At 44.5% G+C, this 26,044-nt stretch overlaps 1 protein-coding gene across 13 annotated transcripts in view; it reads left to right on the top strand.

Annotated features, from left to right (window-relative positions):
• LOC139413847 (ral GTPase-activating protein subunit beta-like) overlaps positions 1 to 26,044 on the top strand; it is a 57,815-nt gene that overhangs the window by 25,764 nt on the left and 6,007 nt on the right. For 2 of the 13 annotated variants that reach the window (XM_071161651.1, XM_071161654.1), the window contains exons 16-28: positions 6,784 to 6,905; positions 7,207 to 7,389; positions 8,060 to 8,211; positions 16,072 to 16,259; positions 16,622 to 16,725; positions 17,903 to 18,058; positions 19,248 to 19,457; positions 19,973 to 20,131; positions 20,768 to 20,939; positions 21,098 to 21,220; positions 21,917 to 22,053; positions 22,426 to 22,531; positions 22,894 to 22,972. In XM_071161651.1, coding sequence (XP_071017752.1) covers positions 6,784 to 6,905; positions 7,207 to 7,389; positions 8,060 to 8,211; positions 16,072 to 16,259; positions 16,622 to 16,725; positions 17,903 to 18,058; positions 19,248 to 19,457; positions 19,973 to 20,131; positions 20,768 to 20,939; positions 21,098 to 21,220; positions 21,917 to 22,053; positions 22,426 to 22,531; positions 22,894 to 22,972 — 1,891 coding nt within the window. Of the gene's footprint in view, positions 1 to 6,771; positions 6,906 to 7,206; positions 7,390 to 8,059; positions 8,212 to 16,071; positions 16,260 to 16,618; positions 16,726 to 17,902; positions 18,059 to 19,247; positions 19,458 to 19,972; positions 20,132 to 20,767; positions 20,940 to 21,097; positions 21,221 to 21,916; positions 22,054 to 22,425; positions 22,532 to 22,893; positions 22,973 to 26,044 lie in introns of all 13 variants that reach the window. The other 11 variants (XM_071161656.1, XM_071161655.1, XM_071161653.1 and 8 more) reach the window with 7 other exon arrangements.

Here is a 26,044-nt window from a genome sequence, read left to right as displayed (position 1 = left end):
ATAGTGAAGACATCAACTATGAAATAACACATATGGATTCATGTAGTAACCAAAAAAGTGTTAAACAAATCAAAATATATTTTATTTTAGATTCTTCAAAGTAGTCACCCTTTGCCTTGATAACAGCTTTGCACAGTCTTGGTATTCTCTCAACCAGCTTCACCTGGAATGCTTTTCCAACAATCTTGAAGGAATTCCCACATATGCTAAGCACATGTTGGCTGCTTTTCCTTCACTCTACGGTCCAACTCATCCCAAACCATCTCAATTGTGTTGAGGTCGGGTGATTGCGGAGGCCAGGTAATCTGATGCAGCACTCCATCACTCTCCTTCTTGGTCAAGTAGCTCTTAAACAGCCTGGAGGTGTGTTTTTTCAATGTGTTATCAAATCAAATCAAATCAAATTTTATTTGTCACATACACATGGTTAGCAGATGTTAATGCGAGTGTAGCGAAATGCTTGTGCTTCTAGTTCCGACAATGCAGTAATAACCAACAAGTAATCTAACTAGCAATTCCAAAACTACTGTCTTGTACACAGTGTGAGGGGATAAAGAATATGTACATAAGGATATATGAATGAGTGATGGTACAGAGCAGCATAGGCAGATACAGTAGATTGTATCGAGTACAGTATATACATATGAGATGAGTATGTAAACAAAGTGGCATAGTTAAAGTGGCTAGTGATACATGTATTACATAAGGATACAGTCGATGATATAGAGTACAGTATATACGTATGCATATGAGATGAATAATGTAGGGTAAGTAACATTATATAAGGTAGCATTGTTTAAAGTGGCTAGTGATATATTTACATCATTTCCCATCAATTCCCATTATTAAAGTGGCTGGAGTTGAGTCAGTGTCAGTGTGTTGGCAGCAGCCACTCAATGTTAGTGGTGGCTGTTTAACAGTCTGATAGCCTTGAGATAGAAGCTGTTTTTCAGTCTCTCGGTCCCAGCTTTGATGCACCTGTACTGACCTCGCCTTCTGGATGATAGCGGGGTGAACAGGCAGTGGCTCGGGTGGTTGATGTCCTTGATGATCTTTATGGCCTTCCTGTGACATCGGGTGGTGTAGGTGTCCTGGAGGGCAGGTAGTTTGCCCCCGGTGATGCGTTGTGCAGACCTCACTACCCTCTGGAGAGCCTTACGGTTGAGGGCGGAGCAGTTGCCGTACCAGGCGGTGATACAGCCCGCCAGGATGCTCTCGATTGTGCATCTGTAGAAGTTTGTGAGTGCTTTTGGTGACAAGCCGAATTTCTTCAGCCTCCTGAGGTTGAAGAGGCGCTGCTGCGCCTTCTTCACAATGCTGTCTGTGTGAGTGGACCAATTCAGTTTGTCTGTGATGTGTATGCCGAGGAACTTAAAACTTGCTACCCTCTCCACTACTGTTCCATCGATGTGGATAGGGGGGTGTTCCCTCTGCTGTTTCCTGAAGTCCACAATCATCTCCTTAGTTTTGTTGACGTTGAGTGTGAGGTTATTTTCCTGACACCACACTCCGAGGGCCCTCACCTCCTCCCTGTAGGCCGTCTCGTCGTTGTTGGTATGTTGGTCATGTTACCAGACACCTTGCCCTGATTAAAAGCAGTGGTTCGCGCTTTCAGTTTCACACGAATGCTGCCATCAATCCACGGTTTCTGGTTAGGAAATGTTTTAATCGTTGCTATGGGAACGACATCTTCAACGCACGTTCTAATGAACTCGCACACCGAATCAGCGTATTCGTCAATGTTGTTGTCTGACGCAATACGAAACATGTCCCAGTCCACGCGATGGAAGCAGTCTTGGAGTGTGGAGTCAGCTTGGTCGGACCAGCGTTGGACAGACCTCAGCGTGGGAGCCTCTTGTTTTAGTTTCTGTCTGTAGGCAGGGATCAACAAAATGGAGTCGTGGTCAGCTTTTCCGAAAGGGGGGCGGGGCAGGGCCTTATATGCGTCACGGAAGTTAGAGTAACAATGATCCAAGGTCTTTCCACCCCTGGTTGCGCAATCGATATGCTGATAAAATTTGGGGAGTCTTGTTTTCAGATTAGCCTTGTTAAAATCCCCAGCTACAATGAATGCAGCCTCCGGATAAATGGTTTCCAGTTTGCAAAGAGTCAAATAAAGTTCATTCAGAGCCAACGATGTGTCTGCTTGGGGGGGATATATACGGCTGTGATTATAATCGAAGAGAATTCTCTTGGTAGATAATGCGGTCTACATTTGATTGTGAGGAATTCTAAATCGGGTGAACAGAAGGATTTGAGTTCCTGTATGTTTCTTTCATCACACCATGTCACGTTAGTCATAAGGCATACGCCCCCGCCCCTCTTTTTACCAGAAAGATGTTTTTTCCTGTCTGCGCGATGCGTGGAGAAACCTGTTGGCTGCACCGCTTCGGATAGCGTCTCTCCAGTAAGCCACGTTTCCGTGAAGCAAAGAACGTTACAGTCTCTGATGTCCCTCTGGAATGCTACCCTTGCTCGGATTTCATCAACCTTGTTGTCAAGAGACTGGACATTGGCAAGAAGAATGCTAGGGACTGGTGCACGGTGTGCCCGTCTCCGGAGTCTGACCAGAAGACCGCCTCGTTTCCCTCTTTTTCGGAGTCGTTTTTTTGGGTCGCTGCATGGGATCCACTCCGTTGTCCTGTTTGTAAGGCAGAGCACAGGATCCGCGTCGCGAAAAGCGTATTCTTGGTCGTACTGATGGTGAGTTGACGCTGATCTTATATTCAGTAGTTCTTCTCGACTGTATGTGATGAAACCTAAGATGACCTGGGGTACTAATGTAAGAAATAACACGTAAAAAAACAAAAAACTGCATAGTTTCCTAGGAACGCGAAGCGAGGCGGCCATCTCTGTCGGCGCCAGAGTTTTGATGTCTTCACTGTTATTCTACAATGTAGAACATTAAAAATAATAATAGAGGAAAAGTAGTAGGTGTGTCAACTTTTGACTTTTACTATATGTTTGATTTTTCAAATGAGTTTTCACTGGGAAGGCAGAGTAAGTATTTTTATCAAAATAACTCACTTTTGCGTGTGAAAACACAGAATCCTTCTCATTATCCTTCTCATTACTCCCATTACTCCACGTGCTTAACCTACGTCACCTTTGTTTTGAGCCGACTTCACCATCACCAAAACCATCACCAAAACCACCTGGCTCCTGGCTCATGCCCTGTAAGGTAGCCCGGTTCCAAAACGGGGCACCTGGCTCATGCCCTGAAAGGTAGCCCGGTTCACCCAGGGCAGGCCTGGGGCATTAATAGAATCCCCGCACTGACTGTTACCAGGGATTCCTATGCAAAGGTGGAGGTCAACAGGGTGATGGGGGGGACTTTATGGTAATAGTGGTGGTGGTAAAACACTTCCACACAATTCAGTCCACAGTAGAGGGGTTTAGGCCAATTCCCTTTCCACACAGTTCCGCTAATTAATTGAAAATCATTTAATGGTTTAAAGATACTGACAAAAAGTAATCAACATAAAAATAAAATCAATTTGGTAGACATATTTTCATTATTTTGACCGCTCTACATTATAACAGGAAGAAGAAGTGTAACTATAACAGCCTATTAGCTAGAAGAGCTGCTGTTTAGCTAGTTAAAATTATTTAGTCAGCCACCAATTGTGCAAGTTCTCCCACTTAAAGAGATGAGGCCTATAATTTTCATCATAGGTACACTTCAACTATGACAGACAAAATTAGGAAAAATTGTAGGATTTTTAATGAATTTATTTGCAAATTATGGTGGAAAATAAGTATTTGGTCAATAACAAAAGTTTATCTCAATACTTTGTTATATACCCTTTGTTGGCAATGACAGAGGTCAAACATTTTCTGTAAGTCTTCACAAGGTTTTCACACACTGTTGCTGGTATTTTGGCTCATTCCTCCATGCAGGTCTCCTCTAGAGCAGTGATGTTTTGGGGCTGTTGCTGGGTAACACAGACTTTCAACTCCCTCCAAAGATTTTCTATGGGGTTGAGATCTGGAGACTGGCTAGGCCACTCCAGGACCTTGAAATGCTTCTTACGAAGCCACTCCTTCGTTGCCCGGGCGGTGTGTTTGGGATCATTGTCATGCTGAAATACCCAGCCACGTTACATTTCAATGCCCTTGCTGATTGAAGGAGGTTTTCACTCAAAATCTCACGATACATGGCCCCATTTATTATTTCCTTTACACGGATCAGTCGTCCTGGTCTCTTTGCAGAAAAACAGCCCCAAAGCATGATGTTTCCACCCCCATGCTTCACAGTAGGTATGGTGTTCTTTGGATGCAACTCAGCATTCTTTGTCCTCCAAACACGACGAGTTCAGTTTTTACCAAAAAGTTATATTTTGGTTTCATCTGACCATATGACATTCTCCCAATCTTCTTCTGGATCATCCAAATGCTCTCTAGCAAACTTCAGACGGGCCTGGACATGTACTGGCTTAAGCAGGGGGACACGTCTGGCACTGCAGGATTTGAGTCCCTGGCGGCGTAGTGTGTTACTGATGGTAGGCTTTGTTACTTTGGTCCCAGCTCTCTGCAGGTCATTCACTAGGTCCCCCCGTGTGGTTCTGGGATTTTTGCTCACCGTTCTTGTGATCATTTTGACCCCACGGGGTGAGATCTTGCGTGGAGCCCCAGATCCAGGGAGATTATCAGTGGTCTTCCATTTCCTAATAATTGCTCCCACAGTTGATTTCTTCAAACCAAGCTGCTTACCTATTGCAGATTCAGTCTTCCCAGCCTGGTGCAGGTCTACAATTTTGTTTCTGGTGTCCTTTGACAGCTCTTTGGTCTTGGCCATAGTGGAGTTTGGAGTGTGACTGTTTGAGGTTGTGGACAGGTGTCTTTTATACTGATAACAAGTTCAAACAGGTGCCATTAATACAGGTAACGAGTGGAGGACAGAGGAGCTTCTTAAAGAAGAAGTTACAGGTCTGTGAGAGCCAGAAATCTTGCTTGTTTGTAGGTGACCAAATACTTATTTTCCACCATAATTTGCAAATAAATTCATTAAAAATCCTACAATGTGATTTTCTGGATTTTTTTTTCTCATTTTGTCTGTCATAGTTGAAGTGTACCTATGATGTAAATTACAGGCCTCTCATCTTTTTAAGTGGGAGAACTTGCACAATTGGTGGCTGACTAAATACTTTTTTTGTCCCACTGTATGTCCAAGTCAAGAAACCTTACCAGCAGCACTATTTAAATGTAACCTTTTATTAGGCAAGTCGGTTAAGAACAAATTCTTATTTACAATGACGGCCTACAGACATCGCTGAACCAATTGTGTGCCACCCTATGGGAGTCCCGATCATGGCCGGTTGTGATACAGCCTGGATTCTAGTGACGTCTCTAGCACTGAGATGCAGTGCGTTAGACCGCTGCACCACTCGGGAGCCGGTGGTAACCTATTAGCGGGTGCTTTTTCAAAGCCTATGTCAGGCACTCCAGTGAGTGTAATTACCTCCAATTAGTGTAATTTGCTCAATATTATGAATTGAGAAACAAGGAGGTATTAACAGGTATGTAATTCAAAATCTGATTTCTGCTTGAGATATTCATAAAAATATGATTATATTTGTCTGGAGCACCATGCAGTACCTTCGCGGACCCAAGGTTGAATTCCCCTGAGCTAGACTTTTACAGTAATGTTTCTATAATAGTTTTGAATGTTGACTGACTTTTCATTTATTTTTGTATTCCTGTCAGTCATACTTTAGTAGTATTGTGGACATGTATGACATTGGGTAAAGATGATTCCCAAAAATACATTATTATTTTCATATTTGCAGTGATGCTGTGTCGTTTCAGTGATACTTATATTATCAGAATGCAGACGGTCGTGTGTCTGTCACTTGCTAGCTCTTCTCGCTATACAGCATGTGCAACTTGTGCATAAATATCTTAACTGCATGCATTCGTGTATACAGCCTTTGCATGTTGTTTTATTTAAGCTGGAATATGAGCCTAGACCTGGAGTGAATCTCTGTGGTTCCTTGATTCCTCATGTACTCCTTCATGTCACCTTCTCAAAGCACACTGGAGCAGAAATCTGAGATTCCTCCCCTCAGATCTTTTCCTATGTGTTTTGTGGAGGAGGAAGCAAGGAAAGAATACAATTGAGATTCAGCCAAAAGTTTACCCACTGACTGGCTGCAAATGTCTTTCATAATAACTAATGCATGGCTATGCTGAACATTAACTAAATGCAGGCTTCCACTTGTGTGCAGCAACTGTACTGCAATTTCTTGGTTTTCTCAGACAAGTTCATTTCAAACAGAAACATGTGTTTTTTACTTGAAGTGTTGCCTTTTCCTTCATCTTAATTTGGACCTCTTAAGTTTCTGAAAGACAAGTGGAACACTTACAAACAAACAAACAAACAGTTCTATTGTTGATTTTTTTTTTTTTTTTTTTTTTTTTTTATGAACATGAGAAACATGCATGTTTGGTTAAATTGTCCTAGTTTTGGCTACCATTCTATTGGCAACAAATGGCTGGGGCCATTTCATGAATTGAAAAATGTCTGTCTTCTTATGAGGATTTTTCAATGAATTGAACATGGTATTTGACCTAATACATCCATAATATCCAACCTTATAAGGACTGCTCATATAGTACTGTCGTCATGCCGATTGCTTTGTGTGTGTAGCTGAGGCTTATTGGACGTGCTTTGCCTGGTCCAGTAGTTACTAACCCCAGCTCTCCTTCTCTGCTCGTGGTTGTGTGACATGGCGTGGTATGGCGTTTTCTTCTGGGGGGTCATATCCCTAGCTCTCCATACAGATGCAGCGGCCGGCTTGCTGATCCGCAGCATCCACCTTGTCACCCAGAGGCTCAACTCCCAGTGGAGGCCTGACATGAGCATCTCCCTGGCCGCTCTGGAGCTGCTGGCCGGCCTGGCCAAGGTAAAACCCCATGGTCCTGTTCATTAGGCTTGCAACGCTTTAAACCCACCGTTTTATGTCCATTTAAAGGACATTTAAAACCCTACATTGTAAGGTGATGGTGGACAACAAAGCCGGCATTTCTTTCCTTTCCCATGTTAGTAATTGTCATGGCAACAACAAACAGTATGAGGTGGCCAGACAACTATGGAAAGGCTATGATAATGAACACGGCAATGGAGATGAGTAAGAGCCAGGAGATTCTACAACAGACCTTTCAGTTGTCGTTCATTAAACACTGCTGGCTCTCCCTCCTCCTCAGGTGAGGACGAGTGTGGAGTCTGCGGACCGTAAACGTGCGGTCAGCTCGGTGTGTGGTTACATCGTGTACCAGTGCAGCCGGCCTGCCCCCCTCCACTCCAGAGACCTCCACTCTATGATCGTGGCAGCCTTCCAGTGTCTGTGTGTGTGGCTGACAGAACACCCTGACATGCTCAATGAAAAGGTAGAAGGGACCACAACACATTCTATCTGGACCACTACTGGGGATGGTCTCCCAGATTAAGCCCACTAGGCTACTGGACTAAAAATACATCTTAATAACAAATGATTCAAAGGCATTTGATCCACAATTACTCAGCTTGCTATTTCCTTCTTTATTGATTTTGAGTGTGTTTTGGTCCAGGACGAGGCTTAATCTGTGTTCCTACTGTTCTGTCCATCTGAGAATGACCAAGGTACATAAAGATGGAAGAAATCAGCTCCATCTACTGTTTAGTTGTTTGAAATTGCCTGCGTCTGTGAACTACTGTTGCATGTATAACGTGCTAATGCAGATGCAAAAGAGTAACGGAGAGCAAGCTGCAATACAGCAAACTTAGAAAACAAGGCATTTGTGGTAGTGCATGGAGGCTGCCATATTTATGCACGGCCACCTTTTGGACTTCACACAGTTTATCGCTAAAGAAGCAAATATCAACCTTTTCTTGAATTTTGAAAAGTGTAGGTCATATCTTCCTTTTGAATCATTTAATCGTTCAAATAGTCACAAATCCTACATTTGACATCATTGCGTGATTTAATCTGAATTTTTTGTGTTCTCTCTGACTTATATGAACACTCTAAACTCACCAGGTGACTTTTGTGCCATGCAATGACATAGTGTTTTGTTGCAGGACTGTTTGATAGAGGTCCTGGAGATCGTGGAACTGGGCATATCGGGCAGCAAGTCCAAGACTGGTGACCAGGAAGTGCGTTACAAAGGGGACAAGGAGCACAACCCGGCCTCCATGAGGGTGAAGGATGCTGCTGAGGCCACCCTGTCATGGTGAGGGCCACCGGAGAGGAGTAATGGTTCTGTAGGGAAAGATTATTATTAAGCTGCATTACCTTTTGGTGCTCTCTTTAATGGGCAATCTGTGATTGGTACATCCGTTTTTGGACTTAATGATATGTTACAAGTTTTGAGGCGTTTGATGCCAGTTCCTACTTCACAGTAGGGCCATTAGAATTATTTTGTATTCTTACATCCCCCCCCCCCCCCCCATAAATGCCTTCTTGAACATGATAACTTTCATGTGCCTTAATTACAAACTTGTATGGGATCCATAAATATATAAATGTTATTAAATGATGAGCCTAGTTTAACCAAGGAGAAAGGAATCTGCTATACAGGGAGATAGAAAGGATCCTTCCTGGCTAGTCATGATTGGCTGAGATATATGGGGTGATTGGACATGCCGAGAGATGAGTCCTGATTGGTCTGTCACAGTTTCCTGTCGATAACAGAATGGGCTCTTCCCTGGTCAGTATGTAGATCATCTTTGCTACTGCATATTTGTCTAAATATATACCTATGGACAACTGCAATAGTGTTGCTTTTGCTCTCAAAAACATGGCTGCCCTAAATTTAGATGGGTTTAAGTACAGGGACTACTTTCTGTAGAGCCTCAAAACATGCTTAAAACATGTTTGGGTTTTATGGATGGTCAGTCCTTGCATCCATAGCTCTGTTTTATGAATTTGAGAGTGATTTATTTTCTCAGGCCCCATTCATTAGCTGTTCACCAAAAGTTTTGGTTTCACTGCATTGTTGTTTAAACAGCATATTGCCCCTTTAGCTAAACTACAAAATGGCCGTCCCGCCTCTTGTTTTTGTGGACCTCTGAGGTCGAAATGATAGTTTTAACCATGTTTTGGAGCTATACAGTTTTTGTTTACAATAACTTTGTTCGCAAATGTCTTACTTCGTCAAAGCCATTGGGTTATATGCAGTATCCACACCTATTTATACATTGTTGGCATCATGCAGTATCCACACCTATTTATACCTTGTTGGCCATCATGCAGTATCCACACCTATTTATACCTTGTTGGCCATCATGCAGTATCCACACCTATTTATACATTGTTGGCATCATGCAGTATCCACACCTATTTATACCTTGTTGGCCATCATGCAGTATCCACACCTATTTATACCTTGTTGGCCATCGTGCAGTATCCACACCTATTTATACCTTGTTGGGCATCGTGTAGTATCCACACCTATTTATACCTTGTTGGGCATCGTGCAGTATCCACACCTATTTATACCTTGTTGGGCATCGTGCAGTATCCACACCTATTTATACCTTGTTGGGCATCGTGCAGTATCCACACCTATTTATACCTTGTTGGGCATCGTGCAGTATCCACACCTATTTATACCTTGTTGGGCATCGTGCAGTATCCACACCTATTTATACCTTGTTGGGCATCGTGCAGTATCGACACCTATTTATACCTTGTTGGGCATCGTGCAGTATCCACACCTATTTATACCTTGTTGGGCATCGTGCAGTATCCACACCTATTTATACCTTGTTGGGCATCGTGCAGTATCCACACCTATTTATACCTTGTTGGGCATCATGCATTAGTGGAAAAAGTAGCCACTTGTCATACTTGAGTAAAAGTAAAGATACCTTAACAGAAAATGATTTATGTAAAAGTGAAAGTCTACCAGTAAAAGTCTAAAAGTATTTGGTTTTAAACATACTTAAGTATAACAAGTAAATGTAATTGCTCAAATATGCTTAAGTATCAAAGGTAGAAGTGTATATATCATTTCAAATTCCTTTTATTATACAAACCAGATGGCACAATTTGCCCTTTTAAATGTTATTTACAGGTAGCCAGGGGCAAACTCCAACACTCAGACATCAGTTACAAATGAAGCATGTGTTTAGTGAGTCCAGATCAGAGGCAGTAGGGATGACCAGGGATGTTCTCTTGGTAAGTGTGTGAATTAGGCAATTTTACTGTCCTGCTAAGCATTAAAAATTAATACTTTTGGGTGTCAGGGAAAATGTATGTAGTAAAAAGTACATCATTTTCTCTCTGAATGTTTTGAAGTAAAAGTTGTACTTAAGGACTTTACACCACTGGCTGTATGCAGTATCCATGTCTATTTACATCTTGTTGGGCTGTATGCACGATCCACACATATTGGAGCCTGGATATCGTGGTAATGCAGTCTCCACAGCCATTGGAACCTGGATATCGTGGGGATTGCAGTCACCACAGCTATTGGAACCTGGATATCGTGGTAATGCAGTCTCCACACCTAATGGAGCCTGGATATCGTGGTAATGCAGTCTCCACAGCCATTGGAACCTGGATATCGTGGGGATTGCAGTCTCCACAGCTATTGGAACCTGGATATCGTGGTAATGCAGTCTCCACACCTAATGGAGCCTGGATATCGTGGTAATGCAGTCTCCACAGCTATTGGCGCCTGGATATCGTGGTAATGCAGTCTCCACAGCTATTGGAGCCTGGATGTCATGGTAATGCAGTCTCCACACCTATTGGAGCCTGGATATCGTGGTAATTCAGTGATACATTGATCCACTCACTATAAAATATGGAAGATGCACCTTTAGTGAAAAGGTACAAAATGGCAATGGAAGGATCGAGGCCCTTTCTCCTGAGAATCAATTATTTGGAAGATGTTCGTTCTTTGCATTATGCATAGCAGAATAAGAAGTCTGCTTTGCATCTCTGAGTTCCATACATATTTACTAGTCCTTGATATTGACTGTGATCAGGGATTCATATGCAAAGTTGGTTAACACTTTGGAGGGACTTTATGGTAATACCATAGTACACCAGCAGGTGGCGGTAAACCACAATTCAATCCACAGTAGAGGGGTTTAGGGCAATTCCATTTCAACAGTTAAGAGAATTCATTGAAATTCAGTTCATGGTTTGAAGGTATTGACAATTGTTTTTCATTATGATTTGAGTTGAATGCATTCATTGACTGCCCTGGTATATTCCCCATCACTCCTGTGTGTGTGTGTGTGTGGTGTGTGGTAGAGCGCTCAGGACTGCGGTGGGCGGGCTGGATTATGCATGTATGTATGCATGTATGCATGTATGCCTCAGTCTGAGGTCCTGAGCGCTCTACCACACACACACACACACACACACACTACATGACCAAAAGTATGTGGACACCTGCTTGTCAAATATCTCATTACAAAATCATGGGCATTAATATGGAATTGTTCCCCTCTTTGCCGCTATAACAGTTTCCACTCTTCTAAGACTTTCCACTGAATGTTGGAACGTTGCTGAGGGGACTTGCTTCCATTCAGCCTCAAGCATTAGTGAGGTCGGGTACTGATGTTGGGCGATTAGGCTTGGCTCGCAGTCGGCATTCCAATTCTTCCCATAGGTGTTCGATGGGATTGAGGTCAGGGCTCTGTGCATGCCAGTCAAGCTCTTCCACACCGATCGCAAAACAAACCATTTCTGTTTGGACCTTGCTTTGTGCATGGGTGCATTGTCATGCTGAAACAAGAAAGAGCCTTCCCCAACCTGTTGCCACAAAGTTGTAGGTACATAATTGTCTAGAATGTCATTGTATTCTATAGCATTAAGATTTCCCTTCACTGGAAGTAAGGGGCCAAGCCCGAACCATGAAAAACAACCACAAACCATTATTTCTCCTCCACCAAGCGTTAGTTTGCACTATGCATTTATTTTTGGGTTACACCACTCCAGTTGACGCTTGGCATTACATGATCTTAGGCTTGTGTGCAGCAGCTCAGCCATGGAAACCCATTTCATGAAGCTCCTGACGAACAGTTATTGTGCTGACGTTGCTTCCAGAAGCAGTTTGGAACTCTGTAGTGAGTGTTGCAACCACAGACAAACTATTTTTACACTCTTCAGCACTCGGCGGTCCCGTTCTGCGAGCATGTGTTGGCCTACCACTTTGCGGCTAAGCCGTTGTTGCTCCTCGACATTTCCACTTCACAATAACAGCACTTACAATTGATTGGGGCAGCTGTAGCAGGGCAGAAATTTGACAAACTGACTTGTTGGAAAGGTGTCATCCCTATGACGGTGCCACATTAAAAGTCACTGAGCTCTTCAGTAAGGCCATTCTACTGACAATGTTTGTCTATGGAGACAGCATGGCTGTGTGCTCCATTTTATATACCTTTCAGCAACGGGTGTGGCTGAAATAGCTGAATCCACTCATTTGAAGGTGTGTATACAGTGCATTTGGAAAGTATTCAGACCCCTTGACTTTTTCCACATTTCTTTATGTGACAGCCTTATTCTAAAATTGAGAGGGTAAAATTTTTTTTTAAATCAATCTACACACCCTACCCCATAATGACGACAAAGCAACAACAGGTTTTTAGAAGTGTTTACTAATTTATAAATACAAAACTGAAAGTATATTTACGTAACTATTCAGACCCTTTACTCAGTACTTTGTTGAAGGACATTTGGCAGCGATTACAGCCTCGAGTCTTCTTGGGTATGACGCTATAAGCTTGTCACACCTGTGTTTGGGGAGTTTCTCCCATTCTTCTCTGCAGATCCTCTCAAGCTCTGTCAGGTTGGATGAGAAGCGTCGCTGCACAGCTATTTTCAGGTCTCTCCAGAGATGTTCGATCGAGTTTATGTCCGGGCTCTGGCTGGGTCACTCAAGGACATTCAGAGACTTGTCCCGAAGCCACTCCTGCGCTGTCTTGGCTGTGTGCTTAGGGTTGTTATCCTGTTGGAAGGTGAACCTTTGTCCCAGCCTGAGGTCCTGAGTGCTCTGGAGCAAGTAATTTTTTTTATCAAGGTTCTTTCTGTACTTTGCTCTGTTCATCTTTCCCTTGATCCTGACTAGTCTCCCAGTCCCTGCCACTGAAAAACATCCCCACAGCATGATGCTGCCACCACCATGCTTCACCGTAGGGATAGTGCCAGGTTTCCTCCAGACGTGACACTTGGCATTCAGGCCAAAAAGTTCAATCTTGGTTTCATCAGACCAGAGAATCTTGTTTCTCATTGTCTGAGTCCTTTAGGTGCCTTTTGGCGAACTCCATGTGGACAGTCATGGCCACTCTACCATAAATGCCTGATTGGTGGAGTGCTGCAGAGATGGTTGTCCTTCTGGAAGGTTCTCCCATCTTCACAGAGGAACTCTGGAGCTCTGTCAGTGACCATTGGGTTCTTGGTCACCTCCCTGACCAATGACCTTCTCCCCCGATGGCTCAATTTTGAGTCTCATAGCAAAGGGTCTGAATAAGGTATTTATTTTTTGTTGTGTGTGTGTGTGTGTGTGTGTGTGTGTGTGTGTATGGATTGATGAAAAAAAAAATGCTGATACATTTTAGAATAAGGCTGATATGTAACAAAATGTGTAAAAGTCAAGGGGTCTGAATACTTTCCAAATGCACTGTACCTTCACATTATACACCAGATTGTTTGATTATACACCTTACCCCTAAGGCTGAAAGATACAGAACCATATTGATCATTGTTTAAATATGCTACATGGGGGATAATTAAAATCATAAAACAATTCTAGTCCCATCACATTTACATAGGCCTACCCACTGCCTCTGGGCCTACCTAGTATTAGTGACATCGATTACTACTATAACAATATATTAATCACAAACAGAGTGTAGACATTTATAATCTAGTTCATAGATTAAAAGGCTTTACAGGGTGTTGTTCATACATGCATTGTGTCTCTTCAGTTCCTCCACCTGGCTGTCGCTCTGGAAACAGTTTTCATGAATTCAACACACCACTGTTTTCCTAATCTTAAATCACAGTTCTAAAGTAAGTAGCTGCCTCACTATACCGGTGTTCTCTCTATCCAGTTCCTCCACCTTGTTCTTGTGGAACTGCAGTTCATCTAGATTTGTTTGTTTGTTCGTTTTTTCCTATTATTTGTTTTAGATTTGTTTTTTTTGTTTTTTTTTACCCTTTTTCGCCCTATTTTTCATGGTATCCAATTTGGTAGTTACAATCTTGTCCCTTCGCTGCAACTCCCTTAGGGATTCGGGAGAGGCAAAGGTCAAGAGCTGTGCGTCCTCCGAAACTCAACTCAACTCAACTCAACTCAACCAAGCTGCACTGCTTCTTGACACAATGCCCTCTTAACCCGGAAGCCAGCCGCACCAATGTCAGAGGAAACACCGTACAACTGGCCACTGTGTCAGTGTGCAGTGTGCATTGCGCCCGGCCCGCCACAGGAGTCGCTCGTGCGCGATGGGACAAGGACATCCCTGCCGGCCAAACCCTCCCCTAACCTGGGCGACGCTGGGCCAATTGTGCGCCGCCACATGGGTCTTCCGGTCGAGGGCCAACTGCGATAGAGCCTGGACTCGAACCAGGATATCTAGTGGCACAGCTAGCACTGTGATGCAGTGCCTTAGACCACTGTGCCACTCGGGAGGCCTGCAGTTCATTATTAGTGACCCTCAGCTCCACACTCTGATCCTCCACATGGCTCTCACTGGCTGTCAGTCTGGTCCCCATGTTCCTCAGATCCACACTCTGGTCCTCCACATGGCTCTCACTGGCTGTCAGTCTGGTCCCCATGTTCCTCAGATCCACCACCATGTCTCTCCACTCCTTCAGCTCAGTCCAGATGTCCCTGCTCTCTCCCCCTTCACTCTGACCCTGTTGAGTAATGTCATTCTCTCTGACCCCTCCACTCTCTCCATTCCCCAGACAGACAGAACAGCAACACCAGTAGAGCTACAGCATCCCTCATTCTGAAACGATGCCTCTTCAGAACTAATGTAGTCTATTAGGCTCAGTCCCCTTCTTTATATACACACTGGTCTTGGTGAACCAATACATGGAACAGGTGTAATCAGTGGAACGTTTTGAGAACATCGCCAAGGACTATGTGTGATGTAACAGAACAAAGGTTAAAGATATGAGGTGTTATAAGGACATGGGGAATTGAAACCTTTTACTCTGTTTAAAGTCTCTCTCTGTAGAGGAGTCGGTCAACCTACCACTTGTTTTGGTAATCAGCTGAAGGATGGGACTGAAGAAAATAAGATGTTTTAGAAGCTATACCGTGTTCGTTTACAAATACATTGTTGGCAAACAATGGAGTAAAACCACCTTTATTTTTGGGGTTCTGCTCAGCGAAAGAGTTGAACTAAGCTCACGAGGCATGCATTTGTCGTATTGTCCCACGATCAACGACTATCAATAATTTAAGTCCAAAAATGTATGTACCAATCAGACCATAGCTTTTAATTGTTTGCAACCATTTTACCTGAAGTATTTATGTCTAATTACAAAATACGTTGACTAATTCACTTTATTCAGGGTTTACATGTTTATTCATATACGATTCAGTGTTTGAAATGTATTATAGTGGGGATTTCTGCCTCGTATATCCTTTCTATCTTTCCAATGCACTGTACCTCTGGAACACAGGATGTTGGCGGTACCTTCATTGGGGAGAACGGGCTCGTGGTAATGACAGGAGAGAAATTAGTGGAATGGTATCAAATACATCAAACTCATGGTTTCCAAGTGTTTGATGCCATTCCATTAGGTCCATTCTGGCCATTTATTACGAGCCATCCTCCTCCTAGTAGCTCTGAAGTCACTCCTCATCCTCTCTTTACTCTCCCTGTCAGTACTGCACCTCTGGAGTCACTAGTAGCCACAGAGTCTTAAACCCCGCCTATTTCTAGTTTCTCTTCTTAATGTGATTTCAAAACTAAGATTAACCACACTGATAACCTTACACCTAACCCTTAAATTAACACCAAAAAGCACATTTTTGTTTTCTACATTTTAATGATTTAGCTCATTTGTACTTTGTGGCTGTGTTAACTAGTGGAAACCTTCTCTTTGCATTCCCTGACAGTATAATGCAAGTCCTGGGGGCGTTCCCGTCGCCTAGTGGCCCCGCCTCCCCCTGCAGCCTGCTGAACGAGGACACCCTGATCAAGTACTCCAGGCTGACCTCCACCAGTCACAAGAACTTCCGCTACTTTGTCCTGGACAACTCTGTCATCCTGGCCATGCTAGAGCAGCCACTGGGCAACGAACAAAGTCAGTTATCCTCAACATGCTGTCAGTTATCCTCAACATGCTGTCAGTTATCCTCAACATGCTGTCAGTTATCCTCAACATGCTGTCAGTTATCCTCTACAAGCTGTCAGTTATCCTCTACGAGCTGTCAGTTATCCTCCCACCTGTTATCAGTCCTCAACATCTTCACCTATACCAGACTGATAGCTAATAAGAATTAGTCTTGGGTCATTTTCATTAGAGCACGCAACTTAAAAATGTTTCAACTTTTAGCAGCAAAAAACAAAGTCCACTCCCCCCAGTTTGTCTGTCTTCTGTATGGTGTCGAATGAGAAAGACCCTTTTGACCTGGTTGCCCTATGTGTGTCTGTGTCTGTCAGCAGATCCCTGTCCGTCCGTGACCATGTTGATCAGGGGGATGTCCGGGAGACACGCCTGGACCATGCAGCTCTTCCATCAGCCCAGGGAGGCCCGCGCCAGCCACAAGGTAACACATGGTAGATCATTAGGCAGCTCTTCCATCAGCCCAGGGAGGCCCACGCCAGCCACAAGGTAACACATGGTAGATCATTAGGCAGCTCTTCCATCAGCCCAGGGAGGCCCGCGCCAGCCAAAAGGTAACACACGGTAGATCATTATGCAGCTCTTCCATCAGCCCAGGGAGGCCCACGCCAGCCACAAGGTAACACATGGTAGATCATTAGGCAGCTCTTCCATCAGCCCAGGGAGGCCCGCGCCAGCCACAAGGTAACACATGGTAGATCATTAGGCAGCTCTTCCATCAGCCCAGGGAGGCCCACGCCAGCCACAAGGTAACACACGGTAGATCATTAGGCAGCTCTTCCATCAGCCCAGGGAGGCCCGCGCCAGCCACAAGGTAACACACGGTAGATCATTAGGCAGCTCTTCCATCAGCCCAGGGAGGCCCACGCCAGCCACAAGGTAACACACGGTAGATCATTAGGCAGCTCTTCCATCAGCCCAGGGAGGCCCGCGCCAGCCACAAGGTAACACATGGTAGATCATTAGGCAGCTCTTCCATCAGCCCAGGGAGGCCCACGCCAGCCACAAGGTATCACATGGTAGATCATTAGGCAGCTCTTCCATCAGCCCAGGGAGGCCCGCGCCAGCCACAAGGTATCACATGGTAGATCATTAGGCAGCTCTTCCATCAGCCCAGGGAGGCCCGCGCCAGCCACAAGGTAACACACGGTAGATCATTAGGCAGCTCTTCCATCAGCCCAGGGAGGCCCGCGCCAGCCACAAGGTAACACACGGTAGATAACCCTTTAGATTCGTTATGGTGATATGGTCACTACATTTCTATTAGTGTCCAGGTTCACATTAACATCTAATTTAACTAGCAACTCCATTGTTATAAAGCAGCTTTTTTCACATAGCTTTAATGAGACACTAGTAATGTCAAGTAGTGCAATATTCTCATTCAATATGAACAATGATTCCTGATGTTGGTCCCAGACCTGTTTTGGTGAAAACATTTCTGCGTCAGGGCATTGATATTCATTGTAGAGCTTTTAACCATGCTAAATGATCAGATGTCAGCTCATGTTTCTTGTTGAGTCTTCCCAGCTCCTTTCTCAGGGGTATGTGTCTCTCATAAGTCTCTCTCATCTCTCCTTTCTCTTCCCCTCTTCTCTCTGTAGCAGGTGTTTGTCCCAGAGAGCCGGCCCACTCCCAAAAATGATGTAGGGATCCGGTTCAACGTCAAACACAGACCCTTCCCTGAAGAAGTGGACAAAATTCCATTTGTGAAAGCGGACCTAAGCATTCCAGACCTGCATGATATTGTAGATGAGGAGGTAGGTTAGCTTTGGTAGTCCGTCCATGTTAGAATAATTGTCTCCGTTGCCCTAATGAGGATTGTATTGCAGAGTAGAGGTAGTGTTCTCATCAGCCAGGGTCTGTATTTACAAAGCGCCTCAAAACGGGTATCTAGGATCTGGTCCCCCTGTTATTAATGAATAAATAAAAAATGGATCCAAGGTCAGCTTAAGGAATATGGCCCAGATGGGGCACTTTGTACAACTAGCATATAAATGATAAACAAAATGTAGGCTAACTTTAAATGTAAAATGTAGTCTGACTTTAGACTGTTATTCTCAGTGAACTCCTCCACGTCAATGAATCGGTGTCTATCTGAAAATGCTTTGTGGAATGCAGTGTTCCTCAACTGACAAGCCGAACTCTTCGTAACACGCACAACGCTGAAGGACAGTGATCTGGGCGGGAGTTGTCCTCACACAAACGGACATGTTTCACTTATACATATAATTCATGCTGGGAAAGAGAGGTTTTGATGTTAGTTGTTTATGTTTGGGGGCTAGGGATTGGGTTTGCACTGTATTGGTTTTGTGGGATTATGAGGGTTTTGTGAAGATTTGTTCATGTTAGGTGTGTGAGTGTTTCAGGGGTGGTTTTGATGAGGGGATTGGGTGTGTGGTTTGATGTGATTGGGTGTATGTATGTATGCAATGGGACTCGCTAGCACAACTCAAATGCCTTATTTGTCCTGGGAGTGATCTTGTATGGTATGGCCTTCAACCAAGACTACTACTATTTTCTTTTTTTAACCCCTTTTCTCCCCAATTTCGTGGTATCCAATTGTGTAGTAGCTACTATCTTGTCTCATCGCTACAACTCCCGTACGGGAGTTGTAGCGATGAGAAACCCAACCAAGCCGCACTGCTCCGAAACCCAACCAAGCCGCACTGCTTCTTAACACAGCGCGCATCCAACCCGGAAGCCAGCCGCACCAATGTGTCGGTGGAAACACTGTGCACCTGGTGACCTTGGTTAGCGTGCAGCTCATATGTCCTTTGACACAGATCTTGGATCAGTGCTTACCCTCTCCTAACCACCATTTTGAGAGGAAACACATAAACAAAACTGACCTTCTCAAATGTCAATAGGCAACATCATCCTGCCCCCTCTCTGCCCCCCCCCCCTCTCTCTCTCTCTCTCTCTGCCCTCTCTCTCTTTGCTTCTCAGCTGGAGATGCAGCACAACAAGCTGTGTGGTGTGATGGCCAAGCAGACTGAGTATGAAACAACACTGGAGCACAGCAGCGAGGAGCACTGGTGCAACAAGAGCTTCCCAGACCCGCTGACGGACTGCAAGCCCCCACCGCCCTCTCAAGAGTTCCAGACCGCCCGCCTTTTCCTGTCGCACTTTGGCTTCCTGTCTCTGGAGGCTCTCAAGGTACTGTGGGAATAGAAGGAAGGGGGGGGGGACCAGGGAGAGGGGGAAGAGTCGAGGGAAACAAGGCGGGGGAGTGAGGGGAACAAGGTAAGGGAGGAGGGGAGAAGAGGGAGGACTGGGATGTGGAGTGGAGTGGAGTGGGAGGAGAGGAAAGGAAAGGAGAGGGAGGAGTGGAGGGGAACAAGTCAAGGAAGGGGAGAGGAAAGAATGGGTCGGTTTTGAAGGGATTGAAACAGAAAAGGTACGTGACATGCATGTAGTGGAACCTTTTGCTTTCACCTATCCAATCCTGTTAGATCAGTGACTACTTCAAGGATCCTTGAAAGTATTAGCAGGAAAGCATGCAATCCACCCTGCCAGATGTAATTAAGTTGAAACCCTGTATAGATCATTTGATGCCATGGGTTATCATATGGTAGCAAAATATAGTCAAACTAATACCGCAGTTAAACTGGCCCTTAAATCTGCTGATTTAAACCAGCCAATCACATTTAACTTTGTTTCCTGCCCTCCAGGAGCCCGGCAACAGTCGCCTACCTCCCCACCTGATTGCACTGGACTCTGGGTTGCCTGGCTTCTTTGATGACATGAGCTACCTGGACCTGCTGCCCTGCCGGCCCTGTGACACAGTCTTCCTCTTCTACATGAAGGCTGGCCAGAAGAGCAGTCAGGAGGTGACTGGTCAACGTGGTTAAAGGGGAGGGCAATCAACGGGGTTAAAGGGGAGGGCAATCAACAGGGTTAAAGGGGAGGGCAATCAACGGGGTTAAAGGGGAGGGAAGTCAACGGGGTTAAAGGGGAGGGAAGTCAACGGGGTTAAAGGGGAGGGAAGTCAACGGGGTTAAAGGGGAGGGAAGTCAACGGGGTTAAAGGGGAGGGCAATCAACGGGGTTAAAGGGGAAGGCAATCAACGGGGTTAAAGGGGAGGGCAATCAACGGGGTTAAAGGGGAGGGCAATCAACGGGGTTAAAGGGGAGGGCAATCAACGGGGTTAAAGGGGAGTTACTATCTGAATTTATCACTGATATTACCCATAGTCTGACGCAAAATGCTCCATAATATTATCCAGTTCATATCAGGTAATTTATTATCTGTTGGTTTGGCCAAGTGTGTAGAAATTTGAAAATGTCAAGATGGGGGTCTGTCTGCTGAGTTGGTCGTTTTTGTAAAGTGATAAAAAAAAATCTGTCTCGAGGAGAATACACTTTAAAAAAAGTTTAAAATAGTTTTGGACCCTGTAAAATAATTTATAGACAAGACTTGACAATTCATTTCTATTTCTGTCTGTCTCTATCACTGTCCCATACCAGATCCTGAGGAACGTGGAGTCTAGCTCCAACGTGCAGCACCACTTCCTGGAGTTCCTGCTGTCGCTGGGCTGGCCCGTGGAGGTGGGGCAGCACCCGGGCTGGACAGGCAGTGTCTACACCAGCTGGTCCATCAACAAGAACAACAACACTACCGTAGACAGCAACCCACCAGGTGGGAGGTAGACCCCACCCAACCAGCCCTACCCCCAAGGCTTCTATACTTTTTTCACATTATCGTGCCAAATCATTAATATATTTATTGTTTTCTATAAAAAAAATATATATTTTTTTTTTATACAGTAGTAAGGAAGTTGTTCTCTGTCCCCACAGATGACATGGTCGCCCTGGGAGACACGGGTGGGGGCGTGTTCAACGGAGAGAAGCGGGTGCTGTACTATGCAGACGCCTTGACCGAAATTGCCTTCGTCGTTCCCTCGCTCACAGAGTCCACCGGTGGGCCTCATCCCTCTCCCATCTTCACTTCTCATTACTTTTCTCTCACTCCTCATCCCAGTTTCCGATCCTCCTGTCTTTATTTTCTCTACAGTACATTCTTCATCTCTCTTTTTAAGCCTTCACTTTTTCTATTCTCTCCTCATCTTTCTCTTTGTTTCTCATGGATCCAAAAGCCACTGTTCTCCGTAAGGAAATCCCCACTGTGTGTCTTTATGGATTTCCCATCATTTGTTCTACAAATCTTCTTTCTTTTCTAGAGCGTTGTAATTATATTAGATAGTGTTGTGGAGCGTTGTAATTGTATTAGGTAGCCATTAAGCAGGGTGGTATTCATTAGGTAGCCATTAAGCAGGGTGGTATTCATTAGGCACTTAACAGAGAGAACATACTAATACACGGAGGGACTACCTGAACCTGTCTAATAAGAAACGCTATGGAACTGGCATTACATAGGGCAGGGTGGGCATCATCTTGTCTCGAGGCGGGCCACATCGTGATTTCAAAATTCAGCAGAGTGCTGTACAGTTTACTTTTAGGACCGATTTGTTTGTCAAATGCAATTTGCAGGCCAGAAAAGGGGCAGTTATATGAAAAAGTGTAGGTTATTTTATCATTTCTACTAGTTATAGATGTTGAGTGACCTGGAGTGGGTGCAGTTTGGGATGCAGACTTGTCTTTGTGTTGTTTCTGTAGGGGAGTCGTCAGAGAACAGTTTCCCTACGGGAGAGCCAGACTCTCAGATGGACCTGCTGCCCAGCCTGCTGAAACAGTCCAACCTCACACTGGACCTCTTCCCCAACCACTCTGACAACGTGGCCCCTGGGCAGAGGGTAAGACACACCGCAGACTATTATAGCACTTCAACATCGTTAGCGCTCTCTCCAGCACCATACCAGTGTCTACATGTGAACACTATACTAGTATTATTTTCCTCAGACCGACCGACCTGATCAGTGACCTAAACCCAAATCCTACCCCGGGGATTTTCAATTCATGTCTGGAGGGCTAAAGCACTTCTGGTTTTCATTCTTGCCTTCAGGGACTCGGGACTTACATGGCTGTGGTTAGCGAATGGTGATCGCTATGCAAAGGTTTAAATACAACTGTGTTGAGGCCTTAAAGCTGCTTTAAGGAGGAATTTAGCCTGTAGTTTTCTTTGTTCTAGCTTGTTCACGTGATTTACGCTATTGTCTGTCCCTTAGAGTCCCACGGTGAAGTCTAAGAAGATGCCTCCTGGCAGGACCATCCCTCCAATGGGCCCCGAGACCAAAGTACTGGTGGTCTGGGTGGAGCGCTACGACGATATCGGTAGGCTACCTTCCTGCTGCTTCACGCTGAAACTGGCCTCTTTTGGCTGCCATTTTGGTTCTTTATGAAATCCAGTGGAACTCAAGTCTTATCTAGTCATGAAATATTTGTACTATTGGTAGAAACAGTGTATCAGATCTGTAGAAACTACAGACATGTCCTTACAGACATTTTACAGACATTTTAACTACAGACATGTCCTTACGGACATTTTACTATCAGATACAACTCGAGTTGTTAAATGTTTATTTTTCTGGAGGAATATCTTCATATTTCTGAAATGACTGATTTCACTGCACCTTGATAAGTTGTGTGCAACGAAAAGTTTGAACTGCCATGTATGTCGAATTCCTGTGTTGTAGATAACTTTCCTCTGGCTGACCTGCTGGTAGAGACTAGCACTGGAGTGGAGACCACGGCCAACAGTAGCACATCCACAAGGTTACTGCACTGCCGACTCCCTATCCATCACTAGTCAACACTGACAGCCTGTCTCAAATCACTCCCTATCCATCACTAGTCAACACTGACAGCCTGTCTCAAATCACTCCCTATCCATCACTAGTCAACACTGACAGCCTGTCTCAAATCACTCCCTATCCATCACTAGTCAACACTGACAGCCTGTCTCAAATCACTCCCTATCCATCACTAGTCAACACTGACAGCCTGTCTCAAAGCACTCCCTATCCATCACTAGTCAACACTGACAGCTTGTCTCAAATCACTCCCTATCCATCACTAGTCAACACTGACAGCCTCTCTCAAAGCACTCCCTATCCATCACTAGTCAACACTGACAGCCTGTCTCAAAGCACTCCCTATCAATCACTAGTCAACACTGACAGCCTGTCTCAAAGCACTCCCTATCCATCACTAGTCAACACTGACAGCCTGTCTCAAATCACTCCCTATCCATCACTAGTCAACACTGACAGCCTCTCTCAAAGCACTCCCTATCCATCACTAGTCAACACTGACAGCCTGTCTCAAAGCACTCCCTATCCATCACTAGTCAACACTGACAGCCTCTCTCAAAGCACTCCCTATCCATCACTAGTCAACACTGACAGCCTGTCTCAAAGCACTCCCTATCCATCACTAGTCAACACTGACAGCCTGTCTCAAAGCACTCCCTATCCATCACTAGTCAACACTGACAGCCTCTCTCAAAGCACTCCCTAACCATCACTAGTCAACACTGACAGCCTTTCTCAAAGCACTCCCTATCCATCACTAGTCAACACTGACAGCCTCTCTCAAAGCACTCCCTATCCATCACTAGTCAACACTGACAGTCTGTCTCAAAGCACTCCCTATCCATCACTAGTCAACACTGACAGCCTGTCTCAAAGCACTCCCTATCCATCACTAGTCAACACTGACAGCCTTTCTCAAAGCACTCCCTATCCATCACTAGTCAACACTGACAGCCTGTCTCAAAGCACTCCCTATCCATCACTAGTCAACACTGACAGCCTGTCTCAAATCACTCCCTATCCATCACTAGTCAACACTGACAGCCTCTCTCAAATCACTCCCTATCCATCACTAGTCAACACTGACAGCCTTTCTCAAAGCACTCCCTATCCATCACTAGTCAACACTGACAGCCTCTCTCAAAGCACTCCCTATCCATCACTAGTCAACACTGACAGCCTTTCTCAAAGCACTCCCTATCCATCACTAGTCAACACTGACAGCCTTTCTCAAAGCACTCCCTATCCATCACTAATCAACACTGACAGCCTGTCTCAAAGCACTCCCTATCCATCACTAGTCAACACTGACAGCCTCTCTCAAAGCACTCCCTATCCATCACTAGTCAACACTGACAGCCTCTCTCAAAGCACTCCCTATCCATCAATACTAATACATAATAAAACATGAAACTTTTTAAATGGAGATTCTCCTCTAAGCATGCATTTTAGTCAAGGCGTCTGGAAACTGGACCTAATGGTTCAATTTAAATGGGTGATTAAACCCTCAAAAGAGCAAGCGAAGGCGATAATGACAAGGATAAACTCCTAGAAAAGAGTTCAATAGACCTCCTAAAGGAGCTCTATCCTCTTCTGACTTGCCAGGTAGAAGCTCAGAGTATGCCAAGACCAGACAGTTGTCCTTTACTCCAGTCATATATACACTGCTCAAAAAAATAATGGGAACAATTAAACAGCACAATGTAACTCCAAGTCAATCATACTTCTGTGAAATCAAACTGTCCACTTAGGAAGCAACACTGATTGACAATAAATGTCACATGCTGTTGTGCAAATGCAATAGATATCAGGTGGAAATTATAGGCAATTAGCAAGACACCCCCAATAAAGGAGTGGTTCTGCAGGTGGTGACCACAGACCACTTCTCAGTTCCTATGCTTCCTGGCTGATGTTTTGGTCACTTTTGAATGCTGGCGGTGCTTTCACTCTAGTGGTAGCATGAGACGGAGTCTACAACCCACATAAGTGGCTCAGGTAGTGCAGCTCATCCAGGATGGCACATCAATGCGAGCTGTGGCAAGAAGGTTTGCTGTGTCTGTCAGCGTAGTGTCCAAAGCATGGAGGCGCTACCAGGAGACAGGCCAGTACATCAGGAGACGTGGAGGAGGCCATAGGAGGAGACCATCCGCCACCTCATCAGGAGCATGCCCAGGCGTTGTAGGGAGGTCATACAGGCACGTGGAGGCCACACACACTACTAAGCCTCATTTTGACTTGTTTTAAGGACATTACATCAAAGTTGGATCAGCCTGTAGTGTGGTTTTCCACTTTCATTTTGAGTGTGACTCCAAATCCAGACCTCCATGGGTTGATCAATTTGATTTCCATTGATAATTTTTGCGTGATTTTTGTTGTCAGCACATTCAACTATGTAAAGAAAAAAGTATTTAATAAGAATATTTCATTCATTCAGATCTAGGATGTATTATTTTAGTGTTCCCTTTATGTTTTTGAGCAGTGTGTATGTATGTATGTATGTATGTATGTATGTATGTATGTATGTATGAATGTCTCACGTGAGCTCGGCAAGATCAGTGTGGCTCGAGGGTAAAGTACACTCTGAGTTTATTTATTTGGACGGTGAAGCTAAAACTTTACATTTGGCTCTATACTCCAGCATTTTGGATTTGAGATCAAATGTTTTCTATAATGCAACAGTACAGAATCTGACCTTCAGTTCAAGGGTATTTTCAAACATATCTGTTTTACTTTTTTAGAAATGAAGCACTATGTATTTAGTCCCCCCCATGTGTCATAAGTATTTGGACAAATCCACATAGTGTATTAAAGTAGTCAAAGGTTTAGTATTTGGTCCCATATTCATAGCATGCAATGACTACATCAAGCTTATGACCCTACATATTTGTTTGCTGCATTTTATTGGTCACATACACATATTTAGCAGATGTTATTGCGGGTGTAGTGTGAAGTGCTTGTGTTCCTAGCTCCAACAGTGCAGTAATATCTAACAATTCACAACAACACACACAAATCTAAAAGTAAAAGATTGGAA

This window comes from Oncorhynchus clarkii, chromosome 7 (assembly GCF_045791955.1).
Source record: "Oncorhynchus clarkii lewisi isolate Uvic-CL-2024 chromosome 7, UVic_Ocla_1.0, whole genome shotgun sequence".
NCBI classification, from domain to species: domain Eukaryota; kingdom Metazoa; phylum Chordata; class Actinopteri; order Salmoniformes; family Salmonidae; genus Oncorhynchus; species Oncorhynchus clarkii.
Note: the sequence above shows the minus strand (reverse complement) of the source record. Positions and strands in the feature narration are given on the sequence as shown.